This window comes from Primulina huaijiensis, chromosome 7, assembly GCF_012295235.1.
Source record: "Primulina huaijiensis isolate GDHJ02 chromosome 7, ASM1229523v2, whole genome shotgun sequence".
In the NCBI taxonomy this organism is placed as follows: Eukaryota; Viridiplantae; Streptophyta; class Magnoliopsida; order Lamiales; family Gesneriaceae; genus Primulina; species Primulina huaijiensis.
Window position 1 is genome coordinate 1,877,570 of NC_133312.1, and position 20,804 is coordinate 1,898,373.

The 20,804-nt window shown below is 34.2% G+C and overlaps 3 protein-coding genes across 6 annotated transcripts; 2 read left to right on the forward strand and 1 right to left on the reverse strand.

Moving 5' to 3' along the window:
* Window positions 1–1,002: 1,002 nt before the first annotated feature.
* On the forward strand, window positions 1,003–6,518 carry LOC140980527 (sphingosine kinase 1-like). 2 transcript variants are annotated; one of them, XM_073446403.1, is made up of 10 exons: window positions 1,003–1,567; window positions 1,796–1,918; window positions 2,039–2,139; window positions 2,403–2,475; window positions 3,444–3,530; window positions 3,643–3,720; window positions 3,799–3,869; window positions 5,128–5,406; window positions 5,529–5,651; window positions 6,144–6,518. In XM_073446403.1, exons 1-10 carry the CDS (start codon window positions 1,219–1,221, stop codon window positions 6,333–6,335), a joined length of 1,476 nt encoding a protein of 491 aa, XP_073302504.1. In that variant the 5' UTR covers window positions 1,003–1,218; the 3' UTR covers window positions 6,336–6,518. The 2 variants fall into 2 exon arrangements, with proteins under 2 accessions (XP_073302504.1, XP_073302505.1); XM_073446404.1 differs by lacking the exon at window positions 1,003–1,567 and having other exon boundaries at window positions 1,795–1,918; window positions 2,400–2,475.
* A 2,452-nt stretch (window positions 6,519–8,970) lies between these two features.
* LOC140980434 (B3 domain-containing protein Os07g0563300-like) lies at window positions 8,971–16,413 on the forward strand. 2 transcript variants are annotated; one of them, XM_073446243.1, is made up of 13 exons: window positions 8,971–9,400; window positions 10,214–10,295; window positions 10,426–10,524; window positions 11,078–11,402; window positions 11,513–11,849; window positions 12,048–12,144; window positions 12,884–13,058; window positions 13,553–13,632; window positions 13,940–14,344; window positions 14,718–14,770; window positions 14,874–14,987; window positions 15,334–15,404; window positions 15,504–16,413. In XM_073446243.1, the coding sequence occupies exons 1-13, from the start codon at window positions 9,276–9,278 to the stop codon at window positions 16,118–16,120; spliced, it is 2,580 nt and encodes an 859-aa protein (XP_073302344.1). In that variant the 5' UTR covers window positions 8,971–9,275; the 3' UTR covers window positions 16,121–16,413. The 2 variants fall into 2 exon arrangements, with proteins under 2 accessions (XP_073302344.1, XP_073302345.1); XM_073446244.1 differs by having other exon boundaries at window positions 9,291–9,400; window positions 10,382–10,524.
* A 1,212-nt stretch (window positions 16,414–17,625) lies between these two features.
* On the reverse strand, window positions 17,626–19,689 carry LOC140980198 (uncharacterized). 2 transcript variants are annotated; one of them, XM_073445908.1, is made up of 5 exons: window positions 19,538–19,689; window positions 19,179–19,473; window positions 18,949–19,071; window positions 18,367–18,657; window positions 17,626–17,970 (listed from the first exon to the last, which is right to left on the reverse strand). In XM_073445908.1, exons 2-5 carry the CDS (start codon window positions 19,440–19,442, stop codon window positions 17,764–17,766), a joined length of 885 nt encoding a protein of 294 aa, XP_073302009.1. In that variant the 5' UTR covers window positions 19,443–19,473; window positions 19,538–19,689; the 3' UTR covers window positions 17,626–17,763. The 2 variants fall into 2 exon arrangements, with proteins under 2 accessions (XP_073302009.1, XP_073302010.1); XM_073445909.1 differs by having other exon boundaries at window positions 19,179–19,485; window positions 19,538–19,678.
* Window positions 19,690–20,804: the final 1,115 nt, after the last annotated feature.

Below are 20,804 nucleotides of genomic sequence, written 5' to 3' on the forward strand. Positions count from 1 at the left end.
CGGTTTATCCAGTGTTTGGTTGGATTTTTAATAATTCTACTCAATCCGTTCTGCAAAGGACTAAATCATATTAATTGAAGAAAAATAAACCCATCTCACCCCATTGGACTATCTATCATTTTTTTAATCATATCATTGTTTCCAATTCTACCGTTTCTTTAAACCAATTTATTTTTTAATATGGCGTAAGGGTAATTTTGCCGCAAAATCTAAAGATTCTTAATTTATGTTACAATCAAAAATCATACCACACACAATATCATTTTATCATCATATATTACATTTCTATATCAATCATTCTTTTTATCATTTACATATTAATCATTCAATAATCTCATCTTTCTACCAAACATAGCCCAAGATAGATATGTTTGTTATTTTAAAATTTTAAAATTATGAATGGAGGTGTATCCGTTAATAAGAAAAACGAGTTTGAGGAGTAGGGGCTTAGCTAAATATTTTTTCAGAATCGGATCGAATTTTTTTTCAAAATAAATCATCATTAATAAACTATACTTATAGTGTTTTTGTTATTATATTTATTCATAAAATAGTGTTTTATGTAACTTAAATATGAGTAGTTATAAAAGTGATCATTGCCCCTTCCAATGATAATGAGCCTCATTTCGTACAAAGTTTATTTAGTACGGTTTATTTGAATAGTAAAATTTACATGTTAGCTCGATAGTTTATCACATGTGCATCAGAAAGATTTCACTGCATATCGTCGTGAAAAACAAATAAAATTGATTGTTATAGGTTGATTTACAAGTTATTAAATACAAAAAAATGAGACAGACCAATTAAACAAATTAAATTTTCTTAGATAACAACGTTTAAGATTTAAAATCAATATTCTAACATTATGTTAAGTTTGATAACACGTTTCAAGAGAGTTATAAAAACATATTTTATTTTAAAAAAATGTCTAAATTTTTTTCAATCGATGCGTGATTGTATAATATTAATTATCCTAGAGAGCTAAATGATAAAAAGTGATATTCCATTGCTTGTCGCACGTTGGAATTTGGAACCAACGACCCCTTTCCTTAAATTATACGACACTCATTTGCGGAGAGTTTCGCGTGAAGATCTCCGATTATCTTGAATAGATAGGTTCACGAAGAAGTGAGTTGATCGGAACCAAGCATTTCGGACAAATCCGGTTAACGCAGGCCGGATCCGATCTGATCCGATCGAAATTTCTCCGTAAATCGTATGAGCTGGACCAAATTAAAGGGACACAATCACGTTGATCAGATGGAAATTGTGGGACCCGTGTTGTCCGACCGGGTTCGAGCTCAGGACGCCGTGACGGAGGCGATTTTCTCTGCCGGCGGCCAATTATATTGGGCGGACAAGCGGCTGGACTTTGATAAGGAAGTCCTTGGGTTTTCTGTTGAGGGATTGAAAATAAAAATCAGAACCGTTGTGCCGAACGAGGCGGGATTCTGCTGCTTCGGGGGTGTATCAAGCCTCATCAGGAAGAATTTCACGTTCGAGCTCTTGTCAGATGATTCTCTTCGCACTTGGACGCAAAAGTTCCATGAGTATCTGGATTCTCTTGGTAATTTTTTTTTTCATTTCGTAGTGTGCATCCAATTGTTCTGCTATTGAACTTGGAATTCCCGGGAATTGAAATTTTACCCAGTTTTAATGTAGTTTGGGTGCGATTTTACTTCATATGAAGTTCAATGTCATCCTGCTTGTTCTCCCTTATTGTCATCCTCACGATCTCTGTTTCTTTTCGGTCAGATTACTTTTATTTTAATTCGTAGTTTATATGCGAGTTTAGGTAGGCCAAAGAGGCTATTCATATTGGTAAATCCGTACGGAGGGAAGAAATCGGCTTCAAAGATTTTTTTGAATGACGTGAAGCCTTTGCTTGACGATGCTAATCTCCATTATACGGTGCAAGGTCAGTGGTGTTTTTTTGGCTTACAATGTTCTTAATCTTTGGGCTTCCTGATGGCCTTATGATTTTTAAGGACGTTGTTATGGATGTATATTGGATTTTAACTCACTTCATGATTGTCAGAAACCGAACATCAGCTTCATGCGAAGGAAGTTGTTCAGTCTTTGGATCTTTCAAAGTATGACGGAATTGTTTGTGTCAGCGGAGATGGAATCTTGGTGGAGGTCGGTTGATTATTGGGACTTTTGAAATGCAGCATGATTTTATGCTTAGATTGTTAAATTTTGTTACATATGAAAAGTTTTTACGTGTTTTTTTTTTATTATTATTATTTTCTGTATTTTTTATTACATGTTCTTTTTTATCGTCAAGTTTACGATGAATGCCATTTATAAACCTTTTTTCAAGCGCAAATGGATATTTCCCCTAAAGTGATGAAAGTTGAGAATATCATAGGCATTTATGTTCTAAACTATGCTTTTAGTAGGTAATAAATGGATTGCTTAACAGGGAGGACTGGGAAAATGCAATAAAAATGCCTATTGGAGTGGTTCCCGCAGGTTTGACCACCTTTTCATTTTAAGTCTTACCATTCAATGATTAGTTTTGATAATATAATTGATTCTCTATTTTTATCCACCCTTCTAAAGGGCGAGGCCTCAAGATCTTAGAGGCATTGGATATGAATCCCACCGATTGCATGGGGTTGTTTAGTTATTTAGTTTTTTTGGTAAAAAAACCGTACCCCTTTGTATAAAAAAATTGCATACTTATTCTCAGCATAAAAATAAAGTGATGTTTATGGATCAGTTTTCTCGTGGTGTATGAGCTGTCATGACATGAATTTACCGGATCAGTAAAAGGGCATTTCAAGTATTTTTGTCAGAACTCTCCTTTTTTCATCCAGTACTATTCTTTCAATTTTATCCAGACTCTGGTATAAGTACTGACATAGGTTCTCTTTGCAATATGGGGAGACACCAGTTAATGCTACTTTGTTTCGTTAGTCTTATGTAATCTCTTAACTTGCATATCAGCTTTCATGACATTGTACTTTTGAGGAAATATAAAATGTAAAAAAGTATCTTTTTGAGCGAACCGTTATTCATTTCTTTGAATACTTTATGTTTAAAATGAACAAGAATCTCAAGATTTTAACAAGCAATGTCATCAAATAACTGTTTTTCTTGATTATAGATTACTGTTATTGCTGCTGTGTTTGGAGCATGAGTGTATGACTGAGATGCTGATTCGTTACACCATGTGTTACTTCTTTAACTCAAATATGTGGTGTTTAATTGTGGGCTTTTTTTTACACCCTGTGGATCCATATATGGTATTTGGATTGTTGGTGATCATTCCTATCTTTGAATTTCATAAATGAGAAGATTTTCTTATTTAGTTATTTCTTTTCAGACAAGGAAAGATAGCAACGAAAGAGTAACTCAGCCTTTGTTCTTTATATCTTTTGTTCATTTAAATATTTTTGTTCTTACCCTTCTCGAATTACGTTTGTTGCTGCATGTAGGAACTGGAAATGGCATGGCAAAATCACTCCTAGATTCGAATGGTGAACCTTGCGCAGCCTCTAATGCTACACTTGCTGTCATTCGAGGTATGTGAGGTCCACTTTATTTATTTATTATTTTTTTGTTGGTCTGTTTTTCTTGAAATATGTTAGCCCTTGATTTAGTTCGGGTAACAATTTTGTGGCCTTTAAATTGCAGGGCATAAACGGTCATTGGATGTAGCTACTTTATCCCAAGGGAACATCAAATTTTTTAGCGTGTTGATGCTTGCATGGGGTATGTGATCTTATGCTTCGTTCATAGTCGGTTTATATATTGATATATAGTTACTTATTTTTGTGGTTTCGATGCAAGGTCTTGTGGCTGATATTGATATCGAATCTGAGAAATATAGGTGGATGGGGAGTGCTCGGCTAGATGTCTACGTGAGTTCAGAAATTCTAGTTCCCTTCAGTTCTTTATCACAACTAATCCTTACGTTTATTTTATTTTTTTCAATTATTAACCTGCAGTCTGGGACTGTTATTGTAGTAGAACATTCTTGAGCGACATATTAGCATATTTGACATAAATAATCAATTGCAAACTAGTTTCTTGGACACTCAGAAAATTGTTACGCACCGTATTGGATACTTCTAGGACATGGATATATTATGGATACCATGTGGATATGGCTGGGAACGTATCCAAAAAACAAACTTAAAAAAGAAAATTGGATACGGTACCTGAAACAGACTCACAGAGGGTATGGGGACATGTTTTGCAATTTTGAAATGATACTTGGGGGACTATTTTAGAACTTTCGAGATTGTGGAATGGGGATTTTCACAATTGTTTAGAATTTTTTTATATATAACGAAAAGTTTAAGAACATGAAAATAAAAGGCTGAAGTTATTAATAAAGGAAAATTATACTTTTTATAGTATGACATATGCTATTGTTTGGGATTATTGGATTGATTTTTATAATAAATTCAAAATTTAATGTGTTACACAAATTTTTGCTTGATTTTTATTATTTATATGTTAAATGATATCTTTATCATTATTCGTCCTCATAGCATTTGTGTGTACATATTATATATTTAACTATATACAAGTATATTAAGTAGATGTATCACTCCATGTTGTTTCCTAAATTTTGCAATTGTTGTATCACGTATCCATATCTTGTCATTCATAGGTTCAAAAGCTTTGCCTTGAAGGAACAGAATCATTCTTTCTGATAAAAAAAAATGTCATATGAATTACCGAATTAGGTGTGTTTTGATGTATGAATATGTTCCTTGATCACATTTTGCAATAATTATGTTATTTTTGCCGTTTAATTTCTTTGCATCCAGTGGAAGCTTAACTTGTTTGAAGTTGTTGATTCACCATTTTTTTTGGATCCTTAATTTTATCCCTCGTGCATTTCTATTCTCAAACAAGTAATTGTTCCACTGACTCGCTCTCATTCTTATATAGCATGGAACAAATAGTTTATCCATTTACTACCAGTACCTTCCATTTATCTTGTTATGGCTCGTTCCATTTAACATTGTGCAAATAGAGGCATTTCACATGCTTCATGCAAAGGTGTTCTTGATTTGTTTTTTGATGAAAGATGTTGAAGAAATTGAGAGGCTGTAGTCTATACTCCAGCATTCATTCTTGTGGACGGCTAACTTTCTTAATGTTCAGGCAGTTCAACGAATACTTGGTCTTAGAAAGTATGATGGTAGCGTATTCTTTGTGCCAGCACCTGGATATGAAACTTATGGAGAACCTTTGGATCTTGAAAATCAAATCATCGTAGATGGTGAGGCTGAAATGAAATCAGATGAGCAATACAGCTATCATGGTCCTGAAGTCGATGCTAAAAGTTTAAATTGGCGGAAGGTTGATGGCCCTTTTGTTTCAATATGGCTCCATAATGTACCGTGGGGAGGTGAAGATGCAATGGCAGCACCTAATGCTGAGGTTTGTGTCGTTCTGCATGTATATGGAATAATTGATCCTACTACTAGTATATACTTGTTCGTTGAATAATTCAGTGTTACTAACCTCCTGTTTTCATATTTTGTCCTCGTAATGATTTGCAGTTTTCTGATGGTTATTTGGACTTGATCATGATAAAGGACATCCCAAAATTTGCATTGCTAAAGTCATTGACTGAATTGAACTCCGGAGGCCATGTCAAATCGCCGTTTGTGTCTTACTTCAAGGTGCAACCTTTTTAAACCAGAGCATACCTTCAAATAACTTTGTGCTATCTGATCTACTACATTGATTCAATGCTAGGTGCATGTCATGTGACACATCGGTTATGCTCAACCTTATTTCTGACATTTAATGAATATCGAGTGAGCATAACAGACTGTTGTGCTTTAAATGTGTAGAAATCAACCCCAAAATTTTTACTCATTTATAAAATCTTGGGTTTTTAATCACTTGGTGAGATTGTTTAAAATAGTGTGTTGCTTGTTTTTCAAGGGTAAACGTTATTGCTAGTTAGAATGTTGTTTATGCGTCAATCACTATTTAGCCTAAAAATGTTTCCGTGAGTACGTAGACCATACTATTTGAAAACGATGACTGATACTTGTAAACAACAGACCCTCGAATAAAAAATCGATGGCCAAGACATATATACATGGTTTGAAACATAATTTACTTGGATATGTGATTCTCAACTCTTCAAATTTCTACAACTACAGGTGAAGGCTTTCGTTTTGCAACCTGGCCCACGAACCAATAACCCAGACAAGGCCGGAATAATAGACGTAGACGGGGAGGTTTTAGCCAGAGGGAAAGGAGCATACAAGTGCAACGAGGAAACTCTAATGAGCTATGGCAAAATAATCATTAAAGTTGATCAAGGATTAGCCACCTTATTTTCTCCTAATTAGCGATGTCTTCTTGTCGGAGTGACTGATTTGCTGTATTGACTAATTTATACATATGGAGAAGATTATTACATCAATTTGTTGGACTTCTTTTGTATAGGAAGTATCAAGGGAGAAAACGAAGCGACGGTGGTTTGATGTCTGGTTTCTGGCTTGAAAATGTTCATTTATGTTGGAGGCTTTGCCGTAACCGTCTTCTTGTCGTGCTTTTGAGGTTCAATAATAAATACTGCGTTTTAATTATTCAAGAATAAGCTGCTACAATATCTATATCTGTACTATTTTATTAAGCTTGAGATACTTAGAGTAATTAATTATTGATGTCATGGTTTGTTTTAATAATTATATATATTATTAAAGCGTTAAAATTTTAATGCAAGCCAACTGTAGTTCATCGGATAGAATTTTTCTTTTTTAGTAATCAGTTGTATGTTTAATTCTTAAGTCTTTTTTAATTCATTTATTTTTTTAATTCGTATATCAAAATTGCAATCTAGTCTTTTACTATTTCTTATAATTATATTTTGATCCTCATTTAAATATTAATCAAATGAATTATAAAAAATATTGTTGCACTGATATTTGATAATGTCGTGTCCGAAATTTCAATAAATTTTGTAAATTGTGAAACGTGTGACAAATAGTCACCAACTCACCATTCCTCATTTTAATTGGTTATATTTGTTAAATATTGTCTTAATAACTTTTAATATCAATACAAAATACTAACAAAGATACGAATTTAGTTCGTCTGATTTCAATTTTGAAAATGATATTATTTCAAAATATACATTATACATACTTAAAAAAGGGAAATATGTAAGTTAAAATATTTTGCATTTAGTAGACCTGACACCTTGTTGCATTGAGTACCATAACATTTCACAGATATGCAGCAGTTATATATTTTTCCTGAATTTAAATATTAAAAATTTAATTTGATATATTATTAACCAGAGGAAGAAATGTTTCAGAAAATTAAAAAATAAAAGAAAAAGACAATTGTTATATAATATATATTTTTATAATCGTATAAGACATATGTACTATATTATTAAGTGTGATACCCTTAAAGTAACTAACTTAGAAGACACCAAAATATTTAGACTATGTTTGGTGTGTAGGATACGATAACTAAAGAATTAATAATTAGAGTGATTAAAAAAACGAGAGATGATGATAAATAATATAGTGAGATAAAATATATGATGTTTNGTGACAAAAATATCCTCACTGTGTGTATATAATCACATTACCTAAATATAATAAACATAAACAAAAAAAAAATAAATAATAGAAAATAAAATAATAATAATAATAAACAAATAAATAATTTTAAAAAATATTTGATTAATTCTTATTATTTTTAATATTATTTTATTACCTATTCATTAAATATCATTTATTATTATCTTTTTTTCTTGTTAATATTTATTATATAATTATTTCTTATTATTTATAATGATTTTGTTGATTTTACGTTGATTATTTCTTATTATTTTGTTACTACTTTATTTTTATTTTACTAATTATTCTTCTTCCGACTTGTAATTGTTATTATTTATCAAAAAATTATTTCTTATTATTTATTAATAAATTTTTTTATTATACAAATCATGATATTAATAATAAAAATTCATTTTCTTTTTTTTTCTAAAATTATTTTTTATACAATAATTATTCTCGTTATAATTAGTGACATATTATTTTAATCAATAATTTAATTATAGTTTCATCATTAATTATATTTATAATTAATCATTAATTTTATTATTCCATAATTTCTTATTAATTTAATTAATTATTTTTATCATTATTTAATTTTTTTATTGATGTTAATTTGTATCTTCTCATTTATTATTATTATTATTTTACATCTTATTATTTATTTATTTATTATTATTATTGTTGTTAATTTGAATTATATAATTTGAAAAAAAAAAAATTTAAATAGTGAATAGTAAATCCATAAGCTGGGATTAAGACGATTTTTAAAATTGTACAATTATATTTTATTACATAAACTTTTATATTTTAATATTTATCTCGAATTCTAATCATAAATATTATTAAATCATATGTATAAATTTAGTTCATACTTGTTATTAAAGGGTAAAACAAGAATTATATATTATTGTCATTGAGTTGTATAAAGAATCACTTGGACAAGATGTGATAGTTAATATCCCATGTAATAATATGTACAGTGCGGGTCATACACGGGCCATGTGATAGCCCACAAGATAATTGGGAGTACCAATACTTATACCAAACATATGATGAGGAGTGATTACTCATCAATCACCCTTTTATCACATACACCAAACATACCCTTAATCTCATAATTATCTTTGTTGTCCTACTAAAAACTTTTTCAAATCACTTCATATTTTACATAGAAAAAATCTAAAACAAAACTTACTTTTTAAATCGAACAAATTTTTTAAATTGAAAATAATTTTATATTAATTATTTAATATTATTTGATCAAATTAAAAAATAATAATATATACCATACGTGTGTATCACTTTTAGAAGAAAAGAGAAAACAATTAGAAACATAAAAATAATTAATATATATTATTTTTGTTTAATAAACTTTGGTAGGTAAGTAAGCAGTAGCTTTGGATAACGTTGGAGTTTATTACGTTGCATCTCATGAAAGCGACGAGGACCAGAGGAGAGATTACTCTCTAAAAACGACGACGTCAAAGCAATATAAAACCCGCAGCACACGCACTCTCTGTGTGAGATGCCCCACTCCACTACCCCGAGACCACTTTCAGATGAGTTGCCCGTGCGTTATGTCCTCAATTCGAACGTTTTCTGTTTAGGGCTGTGGGTGTTTGAAGTTGAACATGGTTTTCTGTGCTGAATTTTGATTTTGTACTTGGAGATTTTGGTCCCACATCAGATGTTCGTTTGTCGGGATTCTGTGTTACGATGACGTCATCATCTTCGTCAACGGGATTTTGCTTTAATTTGAACTGTGGAGAGGGGTCGGAGAAGTGGAGGAGAGGTTGGCCCCGCCGGACTGGTGACTATGCTCATCTCTGCGATCGATGCGCGTAAGGAATTTTTTTCTCTCTCTCTCTTTTTGACCTTTGGTTTGGCTTCTCTTTTTTTTTTGTTACATGGGAATCTTTTGTAGGTTATGGTTTTGAGTTTTTTTTGGTCAATTTCTTCTTTTTAGTGACATGACACAATTGCGTTGATTTGTGGAAATCTTTTTACGAGTTTCCATTTTTTGTCATTACGGAGTGGAGGCATGTTTAGCTGAAACGGTAGAAGAGGCCGTGGGAGGCTGCTAATCCAGTTCCAAGTATATTTCACGGAACAATAGCGACTCCAGTTGTGGATTATTTTTTTCCAAAAAAAATTAAATTTTGAAAAACATTTCGCAATGGCAGTAAAATCAACTATATTCCTTGTATCTTACATGGAATCTAGAACTTGGGTGGTTCATTGGTATTTAATTGATAAGGTAAAAGAAGATACTGGAGTCAGATATTTGATTGGCATTTTTGGTCATGTTTTGTATGGTTGAAGTTTCTTGCAGTCACAATATTTGATTTAAAATCTGCATTGAGTGGGTTGACATGCTCACCAGGAACTGTTTTTAAGGTCTCTTTATAATGGTCCAGTGGTTGTTATATGGGTTGATTTGCATCTCGACTACTGAAAATTTGTAAGCATTTACTAAGGTTTTAAGTTAAATATGCATTATTTCTAGGGCATGTAAATTTATGACACGATGGAAAATTTGGAAATGACTTGCCTGTTGCCTTTCTATACATTATTGGAAGATCGTATCAAATAATTCAGATCAGTTTTCTTTTCTTTCTTTCTTTCTAAATTGATGAGATTTATCGCCAATATAGTTCTGCTTATGAGGAAGGAAATTTTTGCGAGACATTCCACCTTGATGCTTCTGGTTGGAGAAGCTGCGAATCTTGTGGAAAGGTAAACTGGATTTAAATTTTGGATTTTCACTTAAATGTAAGTCATTTCCTTAGACTTCGAAATTTTATGTCCAACTTTTTCTGCAGCAAAGAGAATTTGTAAGTTCCGAAAAATGACTTCATTGTTGCAGAAAATTCATTGTGGATGTATAGTATCGTTCCATATGTTCGTGCTGTTGGATGCAGGAGGAATTGAATGTCTAACATGTGCAAAGAAAAGTGACATTCTGGTGAGAATTATGTCCCTTGTTTCTTTACTGGTTTTGTTTCAACATGTGATTTTACTTTCCCTAACTTCATGCTTTAGTTATTGTGTTTCAAATTATGTAGATTGCATGTGGCATTCAGAAAGCTTGTTGAATCTCTAACCTTGATTAATTGTACAAGTTTATTTCAACTTTTTTTCAATTTTATTCATGATAGTAGGTAAAGACCTTGTCTTGGCACTGGTTTTTTTTTTTTTAAAAAAAAATTCAGTTCACATATATTCTGGCTCTTTGAGATTTTACAAGGTTTTTTCAAGGTGGGCAGATCACTATCTGTCTGCAAATAATGTTAAAATGAGCATCCATGAAGGATCATGTAGTTACCCCAAAATCTGGATGAATTTCTATGGTGTTGAATGTTATAAAAACATGTTGAGACAGTTGAGATCTATTTTCTGTATTTTGTCATAGAAGTAGTACTTCTATCGTCACAAAACTTAATTTTCTGCTTTTATTATTATTATGTCTAGATGAATGAATGAGCCCTCATTCTTTACCTTTCCTTCCCATGCTTCAGACCCCAAATCCTGCCTGGCCACCACCTTCACGCTCTCTTCCTTCGCAACCTGAAAGAATGAAGGACCTCTCTGTGAAAACTTTGAGTGCAACAGTTGGCTCAGGTCCAGAACCATGGAATCCGGCACCCAATTTGTTCAATGGTTTTACCATCCCATCAAATGTGCAACCAAGGATGCCCTTTGAAATTGATTTACTGGGTGGGATGGACAGGTTTCGCATATGTCAGAGATTTTCTACAGCTTCCCTTGGGACAAAAGATAACTCTTTTGAAAGATTAGTTGATGGAAAGTCAAGAATCGGTCCAAGGGAATCATTTGTGAATGGTAATGCTGGTAACTTTATTTATCATATTGTGAATAAACTTAAGGCTGCTTGTGCTGCCTTGTCCGGGATATTTTTTACTCCCATATATGATTTTATTGTTCTGTTGCAGGAGCCAGCTGCAAGGAACAATCAAATTCGTCCATAAATGATTTTGGCCCAATAACATTCCCAAAGAATGATTCTGCTGTTGGAGGTTCATTTATGGCCGCAACTTCATCCAAAAACGAAGCCAATGATTCTACCCAGATTTCTGCTATTCTTTCACAGCCATTCACTCCATCAATTCAAGTCGGAAAACAGATCTGGAATCATAACAGAGTGGGCTCATCTAGTGAGGTGCAACCATGTAATGGAAAAACTCGAGGAGATGATCGTGGCCGAGGTCAGTTGCTTCCTAGGTATCGCCCCCAAATAACTGATGAGGAGCTTCAACAGATATCTACCGAGTATCCTGTGGTTCTTGAGTGTCCTTTACTTTTGGAGTTTCTAAGATCTTTGTCAGATATTAATTGAAATATGGTTTTCCCTAGTATTGTGGTCCTGATTTATCGAGTCACACGTTTATAAGACTTGCATGATTGATAATACAAAATATGTACACTGTTAGTGTTCACTACCTTGAGTTCGCCTTATCTTCTTGTTAGTTCGAACTCGGTCATTACTCCATTGTTTGAAAAATTGTTGACTGCTAGTGATGCGGGACGGATTGGGCGTTTAGTCCTGCCAAAAAAATGTGCAGAGGTGAGTCCTCATGCTAAATGGTTATTTTTCTTCTATATTCTTATAGATGTTGATGCGAGATTACTTATTTTTTGTTCGAATTCGAATTTGCATGGGTATCTGCATTTTGTAAGAGCTAGAATTACTCTTGTACAACACAAAGTTATGTTCCTTTCTGAGCATCTATAGGTTCCTTTGTAGTATTATTTTCTAAATTTAGATACATCCTATTCTTGGATCTCAGGAAAATTTTGCAATGAACTTACAGACTTTTCAACAATCATGTTAAAGTATAATAGGGTTTGGTATTGCAGATAGGTTTAGTGTGCTTAGGTATTGGAAATCGGAATTTCCATTTGGTTTGTGAAATTTTTATAAATTAGCTTTTGGCTCTTGAAAATGTCAATTGCTAATCTGGGTCCTTGATTGACGAAGATGGTGAAATAGTTTCTCCCAGTGGGATCATAACTGGAGTGATCTGTAATTTGCATATTACTTGTAAGCCTTCCATCTGGTTTTGTGTTTTCGTAGGTGTTTTTGTATTGAAATTGTTGGCTTCAAAAAATTGAAGGAAAAAGTAAACTTAGTTAGGTTTTCATTTCTTAGTATGTGTATTTATATCCTGATTGGAAACAATTAAAAAGCGAAACAAAAGGAGAAGTTTCTACATCAGAATGACAGAATGCTTCGTATAGTCTTCTTTATGCCACTTGCGTGTGCTGACATTATGACATAATTCAGCTTGTTAACGATTCTACAGGCCTATTTTCCGCCAATTGCTCAACCAGAAGGGTTACCTTTGGAAGTACGGGATGCGACTGGGAAGGAATGGGTTTTTCAGTTTCGATTTTGGCCCAACAATAACAGTCGAATGTATGTTTTAGAAGGAATTACTCCATGTTTACAATCCTTGCAACTTCAAGCTGGTGATACAGGTATTTTGTCTTTGACGCTTCTGCCTTGCTTTTGATTTATTTTTTCCCCTAATCTTTGAGGGGTGGAAGTTTCCTTTCTTTAATGTGCCACCATCATGGTTGTTCTTCCATAATGTTTTCGTCTACTATTTGTGCAATGAATATACCTTATCTCCTTTTCTGCTATCACTTGCTTGGTTTGGCAAACTAATGCTGTGGACACGCAGGATGGCTTCAGGAATTGCCAAGAGGGTGGGCAAGGGGACGAGAGCTAAGTGTGTTTGTGTGTATGTGGTGGGGCAGGGTTGGGGTGGGGTGGGGTGGGTGGGGGCGGGGGGGCGGCACGGCAACTGCATACAGTTATGATGACCAAACTTGCATATATTGAAAAATTACAGAATGTTTAAAGCATTTCATTTTTTTTGTTGGACATTTATATTGAGAATACTCTTTTCTGAGCTAGTAAACATATTATTTTTTTTACTTGCAAAATGATTAAAGATGTTCCTTGACAGTAACATTTAGTAGACTTGAACCAGAAGGAAAGTTGATCATGGGATGCAGAAAGGCTTCAATTATGCCATCATTTGATCAGGTTTGTCCTCCAACATCACCTTGTTCTAATCTTGTAAATGACAGCCTTATTGAAAATTGTGATTCCATGTTCTGCCATCTTACAGTGGTCTGTCGAGAAGTGCCTAACCGCCTTTGCATCTTTGCTTTCCAAACTGATACTTGCTTCTTTTAGGCATTGAAATGACAAAGCTTCGTATCTGTGATTACATGTACTTGTGTTCACACGAACATGTGGTCACACATTATAAAGTCTTTCAGTTTTTATTGAATTTTGAGTCCGAGTTTAGATTCTAAGTTACTTATTAATACTGTTTTCTTGTTCGCAGGGAGATGAAGCTTCTTTATTTGGGAATAATGAATCAGCTGTGGTGGAGGATGATATCATAAAGAATAGGTCTGGGGAAGTTATTTCAATAAATGGTAATCTGAATGGTAAATCACATCAGAGATTTCCACTCATCAACCAGGTTGCCAAGTCAGATCCAAGAAGTGCTGGGTCAATTGTTAAATCTACTTTCAATTCAAAGAAAATACTTGAAACCAAGCCAATGACTCATAACAATAGGAAAAATAGTACCTTGGGTACAAAGAGCAAGCGTCTTAGGATTGAAAATGAGGATATTATGGAGTTGAAGCTCACTTGGGAAGAAGCTCAACTATTGATGCGCCCACCTCCTAAAATTGTTCCATCAGTTTTTGTCATAGAAGGATTTGAAATTGAAGAATTTGAGGTACTAGGTTTCTTAAATATTAAATTTTGTTCGTGCTTTGTTTAACCTAATATCATGTTTGTTTGTGTTTTTTTTGCATGTTGCTCTTTGAAACACGTGGATGTTTGGACTTATAAGTTCATTTGTCCTTCATAGTCTAATTTCACAGGTGGCTGCAGAAAAATGAAGCACGTGGCATTTGGCTCAATGCCTTCATTGCCGATTATGATACTTTTTGTTTGATCGCTGATTGTTTTGTTTCACGGAGCCGAGTTTTTTTGTTTTTTATTGTAACCTGTGCTTATCTTGTCCGACTGAAGTACATGTGTGATAGTAAAACATAATAAAGAGTTTACTTTCTTTCTTGGCCAACTTCCTTATTTGTTATCTTTAGGAGGCTGCACCAATTATTGGAAGGCCTACTATTCCAGTAGTAGATAATTTAGGGTAAGTTGCATACTGGAGCCCTGCCCCATTTAAGTCTCTCCCCTCTAGCAGTATTGCCACTTTGCCTGCGAGAAAGCTGACATCAAATTGTTACTTGCCTTAGTTTAAAGATTCAGTGGGCTCAATGTGAAGAGTGTTTTAAGTGGCGCAAAGTACCTGCAGATGCACTTCTCTCTTCTAGGTGGACCTGTTCTGAAAATGCATGGGACCTTGGCAGGTAGTGTGTGTTATGCATTTTTTCTTTGATGACATTCCGTTGATTGGTTCTTACACTATTAATCTGAGTTTAAACGTAATCTGAGTTTAAACGAATCCTTGTGTATGTCCTCTCTGGAAGCAATAGTGTATATAAAGCTGTGGTCCATCGATCGATGATATTTTCGTTTAATGGCACTTGCTTTCTTCCGAATTTAACAGCACCTGCCAAATGTAGTGAAATTGGACATTTTTTGTTTCAATAAAGACCGACATGTTCACTTGTGGATGTCTAGCTTTGCTTCTTTAAAAGAATTATCATGATTGATAAGATACGGCCCCCTTGTGCCGTATTAAACTCCCCACAGATCTCTATGCTCAGCTAGCGAGGAATTATTTGCAGAACAACTTAATGAATTATTACCTACCATTAGCAAAGGTAAAACTTAAAAGCGCGTATTTCTTTGCAGTAGTATTACATTTTCCTGCTTTTTTCTCACATTTATATGTTTTCCGGCCCTTTTGAATTGTTGTGAAGTTTCTTTTGAGAAAAACAAGACCACCGAACATCATTCTGATCTGTTTGTGGGCCTGGAAGGGCTGGATGCCCTTGCAAATCTAGCCATCCAAGGGAAGGGAGAAAGCCTTCCACATTCTTCCCCGACAAGGACAAAACACCCTCGTCATAAACCTGGCTGTTCTTGCATCGTTTGCATTCAGCCTCCAAGTGGGAAAGGCTTGAAACATAAGCAATCATGTGAGTGTGCTGTATGTAGTTCATTAAGGCGCCGTTTCAGAACCCTGATGGAGAGGCGTGAAAAGAAACAATTGGAGAAAGAATCTGAATCTTTGCCGCAGCAACAATTACCCGAACAACAGCTGCATATCAATGCACAACCAAGTAACAATGCGGGAAATAATGACGTAAATCTAGAAGATTCTGGCAATGTGGCCTGTGTTGATGAGCATAATGGGAATAAACCGGCTGTGGTGCCTTTGAAAGGACAAATAGACCTTAATATCCAGCCGGAGCGTGAGGAAGAGTTGTCCCCTGTCTCAAATTCTGGGGCCATGAAATGTGTCTCCACGGGCTCCACACAGGAAGATATTGGAGGACTGCACTTACCTTCGGACACCCCTGTCCTAGGAAATTAGCGGGCAAGCTGATACATCAAGATTGGATTATTTAAATCGACAACTTATCGAGAAAGATTTCGGCGGGTTGATATTTTGCCATCACCTGCTTTTTCCTTCATTACATTCTCAAAGTTAAAGCTATGCATATATAATAGGTAAGAACTAGTTACTGTGTTGAGGCGCAGTCGTAGATTCTATTATTTTCCTCAAGTAATGATTTATGATGATGCTATATGCCCAATCCGACCAGGTGCAGTTGTGCCTGGTCGATTAATTGAGCTGATTATTAACGACATGGTGAAGCGGTCTTAGAACTTTTTTTTTTTTTATATGTATTATATCATCTATGCTAGCAGGGAGTGGGAGTTGAATTTCTACAAAATCAGGGACGAAAAAGATATGGAAGTTCTTGTTCGGATTTAGGTCACCAATAAATTCAAACATTGTAGACTTGTCACGTTGTTTGCTGATTTGGAACAGAGGGAAGTTGAAGTGGAAAAAAAACCCAATAAACCGAATAAATTAATATGCCTCTCTTTAAATTGTCCCACAACAATTTTGTATTTTTTTTATTATGTATTTATGTAGTACTTGTGTTTTTTGTCACGGTCTAAATCTAATATTTTTAATCAGGATTTTAGAATTGCGTTGGAATGGCTCATTTGTTGAGTGCTTGTTCCCATGAAAACCTGTATTTGGGGTGTTCAAACTTCGGATAAAATTGAAAAAACCGAAAATCCAAACCCAAAAAACCGAACACCGAACTGAACCGACATCCGAATTTTTTAATTCGGATATAAATGTTAAAACCGAAATTTATTTGGGTTGGTTTCGGATTATATATGTCAAAACCGAAAAAATCGAAATTTCATTAAATTAATAATTTTTTTATATTTTTATTTATATTATATATTTTGATAAGATATTTAGTCAATGAAAAACTATTTTGAACAATTTTTAGTTAATTGTTGTTTGTTTAATTAATTTAGATATTATATTTAAATATTTTAATAAGAAAACATGTAGAAAATTAACATATTATATTTTACAATATATTTATATTATTAATTTAAATAATTATACCAAAACCGAATTAACCGAACCGTTTTGGTAGAAAACCGAATCGAACCGAAGAAAAATAGTTCGAATATCGGATTATATATTTCTAAAACCGAAAACCGAAAAAACCGAAAACCGAACCGACCGATGAACACCCCTACCTGTATTTATCAATTTCAATTTGTTTAAACAGGTTAAAAAGTCAGACTAAGGACTATAGATGGTTTGTTTAGTGACAGATTATTGAAGATGAATAAATTGAAATTCATATTGTAGAAGGAATAAACGACATAACGACTTGACAGCACGAAGAGAAGTACAACATTTGAAATGTGGAGCGACCTTACTTCAAGGGGACAGAGAAATGTTAGCTCTTACGAGATAAACACATTCGCACAAATCTTGGATCAAGGGTTTTCAAGATCCCGTCTCGAAGCATGCGTTGCATTGACAAAATCCATGCAAGACTAGAAAAAAACGTGTTTCCAAACGTTAAAAATTATATGCTGTACAAAAATACTGCGGTTACACACAACCTGAATTACTTTCTCAAGAGTTTCACCACCGTTTTGAGACAACTTGTTTTGATTCATAAAAGAGAATTAGTCCCTTTTCGGTAGCTTAAGCTTTGCTTCCAAGTCTCCACTGTAAGGTGCAACATGGTATGCATACTGCTGCATAACAGAGAAGAACACCATTTCGACACAGACCAAAATATTCTGGATTGCTTCCTCAAGGTGCTTTGTGTCCAACCAGAAATGATGGGATCTAACAACGCCCATTGCCACGAGGATGTCAAGCACCACTCCCTGTATGGAAAGAGTATTAAATGAATCACCAGAAGGTAATGATTTCTATGAACAAATAAGGGCGTTCTAATTCACGAGATATGACTTTTATTGTCCATGGAGTTGAACCATAAAAAGCAACAGTACAGAATGTTAGAAATCCATGAAACAAGATTTAATTTTAGTGACTCTCATCAATAGCTGAAATTGTAAACTTCAACTTCGCAGTCTATAGAAATCGACTGCTCCAGTTGATGAGGCCATTTAAACTTATAACGAGATGGTACACACCAAATTCTACACAAAAGATAAACATGTATGCACAATGACTAGCAAATTAACTAGCACTATCACAATTTGCATCCAAACTGGAACTTCAATGAGGTTTAAGAAGGGACCAAGGGAAACAATCGGTACCTGCCAAAAGCAGAAGAAAACAATCCCTTTGATGCAGAGGAACTTAGCCAATGGGGTGTGTGGTGCCAATTCTTTAGCAAAGACATGGTAGATGACAACCAAGGAATACATTGCTAAGCAAAATGAGAAGTTGAGAAAAATGGTGAAAGCCCAGCTGAGCCAACTCGGATACATCCCGAGCATTTGTAACAATATCGTCAAGATAGAGCATACGGGACGGACAATAACAAACTGCCACGTCCAGTACTTGAGAAGTTTCAATGTCCGGTGATTTAGATGTGTCTTCCTAGGCTGCACTCGGGGAAAAAAAAAAGGAATTTTTCTCAAAAAAGATAGATAATCTTCCAACAAATTGAAGCAAATGTAACAATATAACATCTCGTAGCTCATGCTCGTGAAAGTAGCCAACGACTTCCTACTGCATATGGTACGCTTTCAGTAGGAAAATCGCTGTAAAATGCTACTCAAAAAATCAGAGCAAATATCCAATCTTTCTTTCAAATACAAAACTTTGATCATCAGTTATTTTTAAACCCAAATCTTAAAAAGCAAAATAAATGATGGGGTACAGAAAAATCCGACCTGAAAAAGAGTCATCGGGAACGAATGATGAATCTCCCTCCCTTTAATCTCATCGGGCACAATATTTTTGCTCATGGATATATTTGAGTAACTGTACATCAAAGCCAAAAACTTCGCAATTGCCTGCTCCATAACCATACCATACACAATTCCAGACATTATCAGAAGCAACCAAAAAATCAACAAGAAAAAAAGAAAGAAAGAACAAAAATACGCAAAAGGCCGCATACCAAAGCCTCATAGCATTCTTTAACAGAATCCAACAGCCTGAAAAATTGTTTGCCGCCGCGTAAATCTAATATCCCTACAAACGAGTCAATAGCGTAAACTGGAGTCATCATTATGATTATAATAATGGCCTTTTGCTCCTTGGGATTCTTCCAGTAGAACAAGTGCTGAGATAATAGCTGAAAAGTTAAGTGCAGCGTCATCATGACGGAAAATCCTGACGCCGCAATCGTCAGTTGCCTCCGATCCATGTTAGCGAAATCCATTTTTAATGCAACCCAAAGTTTTCTCCTTGTTCTGCAGAATCAACTAAGAAAATCAAACAGCAAAATCAGTAAAATATATAAAAGGAAAATCTTACAGATTTCTGTGAATATCCGATGGCGAAGGAGCTTCTATCCGAACAAGTGTATCTCACCTACGGACGCCTTGGACTTGCAGGTCCACACTCAAAAGCGTGCCGGGACACTATTCTTAGCACGCGTCTCAACGGTTTCAAAATAAAGGACGGAACAGTAATCGGATTTTAAACTAAAAAAAAAAAAAATTTCTTGAATTTTACAAAATCTGACAGATTCAACAAAAGAGTTGTCCTAACTTGTTTTTTAATTCGACAAAAGAGTTGTTCATACTTTGTTTTTTAATATCGAAGTGATCCAAACTTTGCTTCTCTTTGCTCGAACTGTCATTGTCATGTTGCCATTGTGTTTCTTGCTCGAGCAGACGATGATATCCTTATATCTTTGTTGGGGAGTTTCATTGTTTCGTCCTCCTCATGACTAAGTTTGACTTCATCAAAATCAGAGATATAGCCAAATGCTCACCAAAATCGAAAATGTATTCACCACCACCACCACCACCACCACGTTTAGAATATGACACTATTGAAATTTGAATTATTTATTTGAGTAAATTTCGAAATAGTAAGTAAATAATTATAAAGAGAATATCGAGTATAAATAAATATATAACAAAATTTATTGAATATATGTTTTCAAATGATAGCAAAGAGAGAAAATTGATTGTAGAGAAAAGTGGAATTGTAAAAAATAGTGTGAAAATGTTAAAATTGACCTTGTTTTTATAGTTGATTTTTGAATGGATTGAAGGCAGTTTCGGGTCCCATTCATCCGGTCCTCGTTCCGAGCTTAACAGACCGGTTCTGATTAGTTAAGCATGATTAAATGTAATTATTTCAGACTTATCTAATGAATAGTTTGGTTCCTCAAAAATAAAAATGCAAATCAACGAGAAGGATTAACGATGAGATTGTTTTGTACAAACCAAAACAGAAAATTATTCGCACTCAGTTTTAATGAGAACTTGTAATTCAAAGTGATCATTTATGAGGATGCACCCTTGTTCTAAACAATCGGGTAACATGAATAAAAGTCATATCTGTCGACATCTTAAGTTGGTGAGATGAAATGAAGGGACCCAATTTCAGGGGTCCTTTCTGTATGATTATCTACCAACTGGATAAGAATCGAATATGACCAGAAGATAGATGTCAATTTACAAAGAAGCGCACACAAATAATTATTATTGAAATATATATCTATCACACATACCAAATACCAACACTAGTTGTTAGAACAAACAGTAGTGATCTTTCGATACACTACACC

Excerpts from the sequence above, each read along its gene's own strand:
- LOC140980527 (XM_073446403.1), top strand. The coding sequence starts at position 1,219 with ATGAGCTGGACCAAATTAAAGGGACACAATCACGTTGATCAGATGGAA. Across the intron at positions 2,476-3,443 it reads TATTGGAGTGGTTCCCGCAG|GAACTGGAAATGGCATGGCA; the intron begins GTTTGACCACCT and ends TGCTGCATGTAG. Across the intron at positions 5,407-5,528 it reads TGGCAGCACCTAATGCTGAG|TTTTCTGATGGTTATTTGGA; the intron begins GTTTGTGTCGTT and ends AATGATTTGCAG.
- LOC140980434 (XM_073446243.1), top strand. The coding sequence starts at position 9,276 with ATGACGTCATCATCTTCGTCAACGGGATTTTGCTTTAATTTGAACTGT. Across the intron at positions 13,059-13,552 it reads ACTTCAAGCTGGTGATACAG|TAACATTTAGTAGACTTGAA; the intron begins GTATTTTGTCTT and ends GTTCCTTGACAG. Across the intron at positions 14,988-15,333 it reads AATGCATGGGACCTTGGCAG|ATCTCTATGCTCAGCTAGCG; the intron begins GTAGTGTGTGTT and ends AACTCCCCACAG.
- LOC140980198 (XM_073445908.1), bottom strand. The coding sequence starts at position 19,442 with ATGGATTTCGCTAACATGGATCGGAGGCAACTGACGATTGCGGCGTCA. Across the intron at positions 19,072-19,178 it reads AAGAATGCTATGAGGCTTTG|GCAATTGCGAAGTTTTTGGC; the intron begins GTATGCGGCCTT and ends GTTATGGAGCAG. Across the intron at positions 18,658-18,948 it reads TCCCGATGACTCTTTTTCAG|CCTAGGAAGACACATCTAAA; the intron begins GTCGGATTTTTC and ends CCCCGAGTGCAG.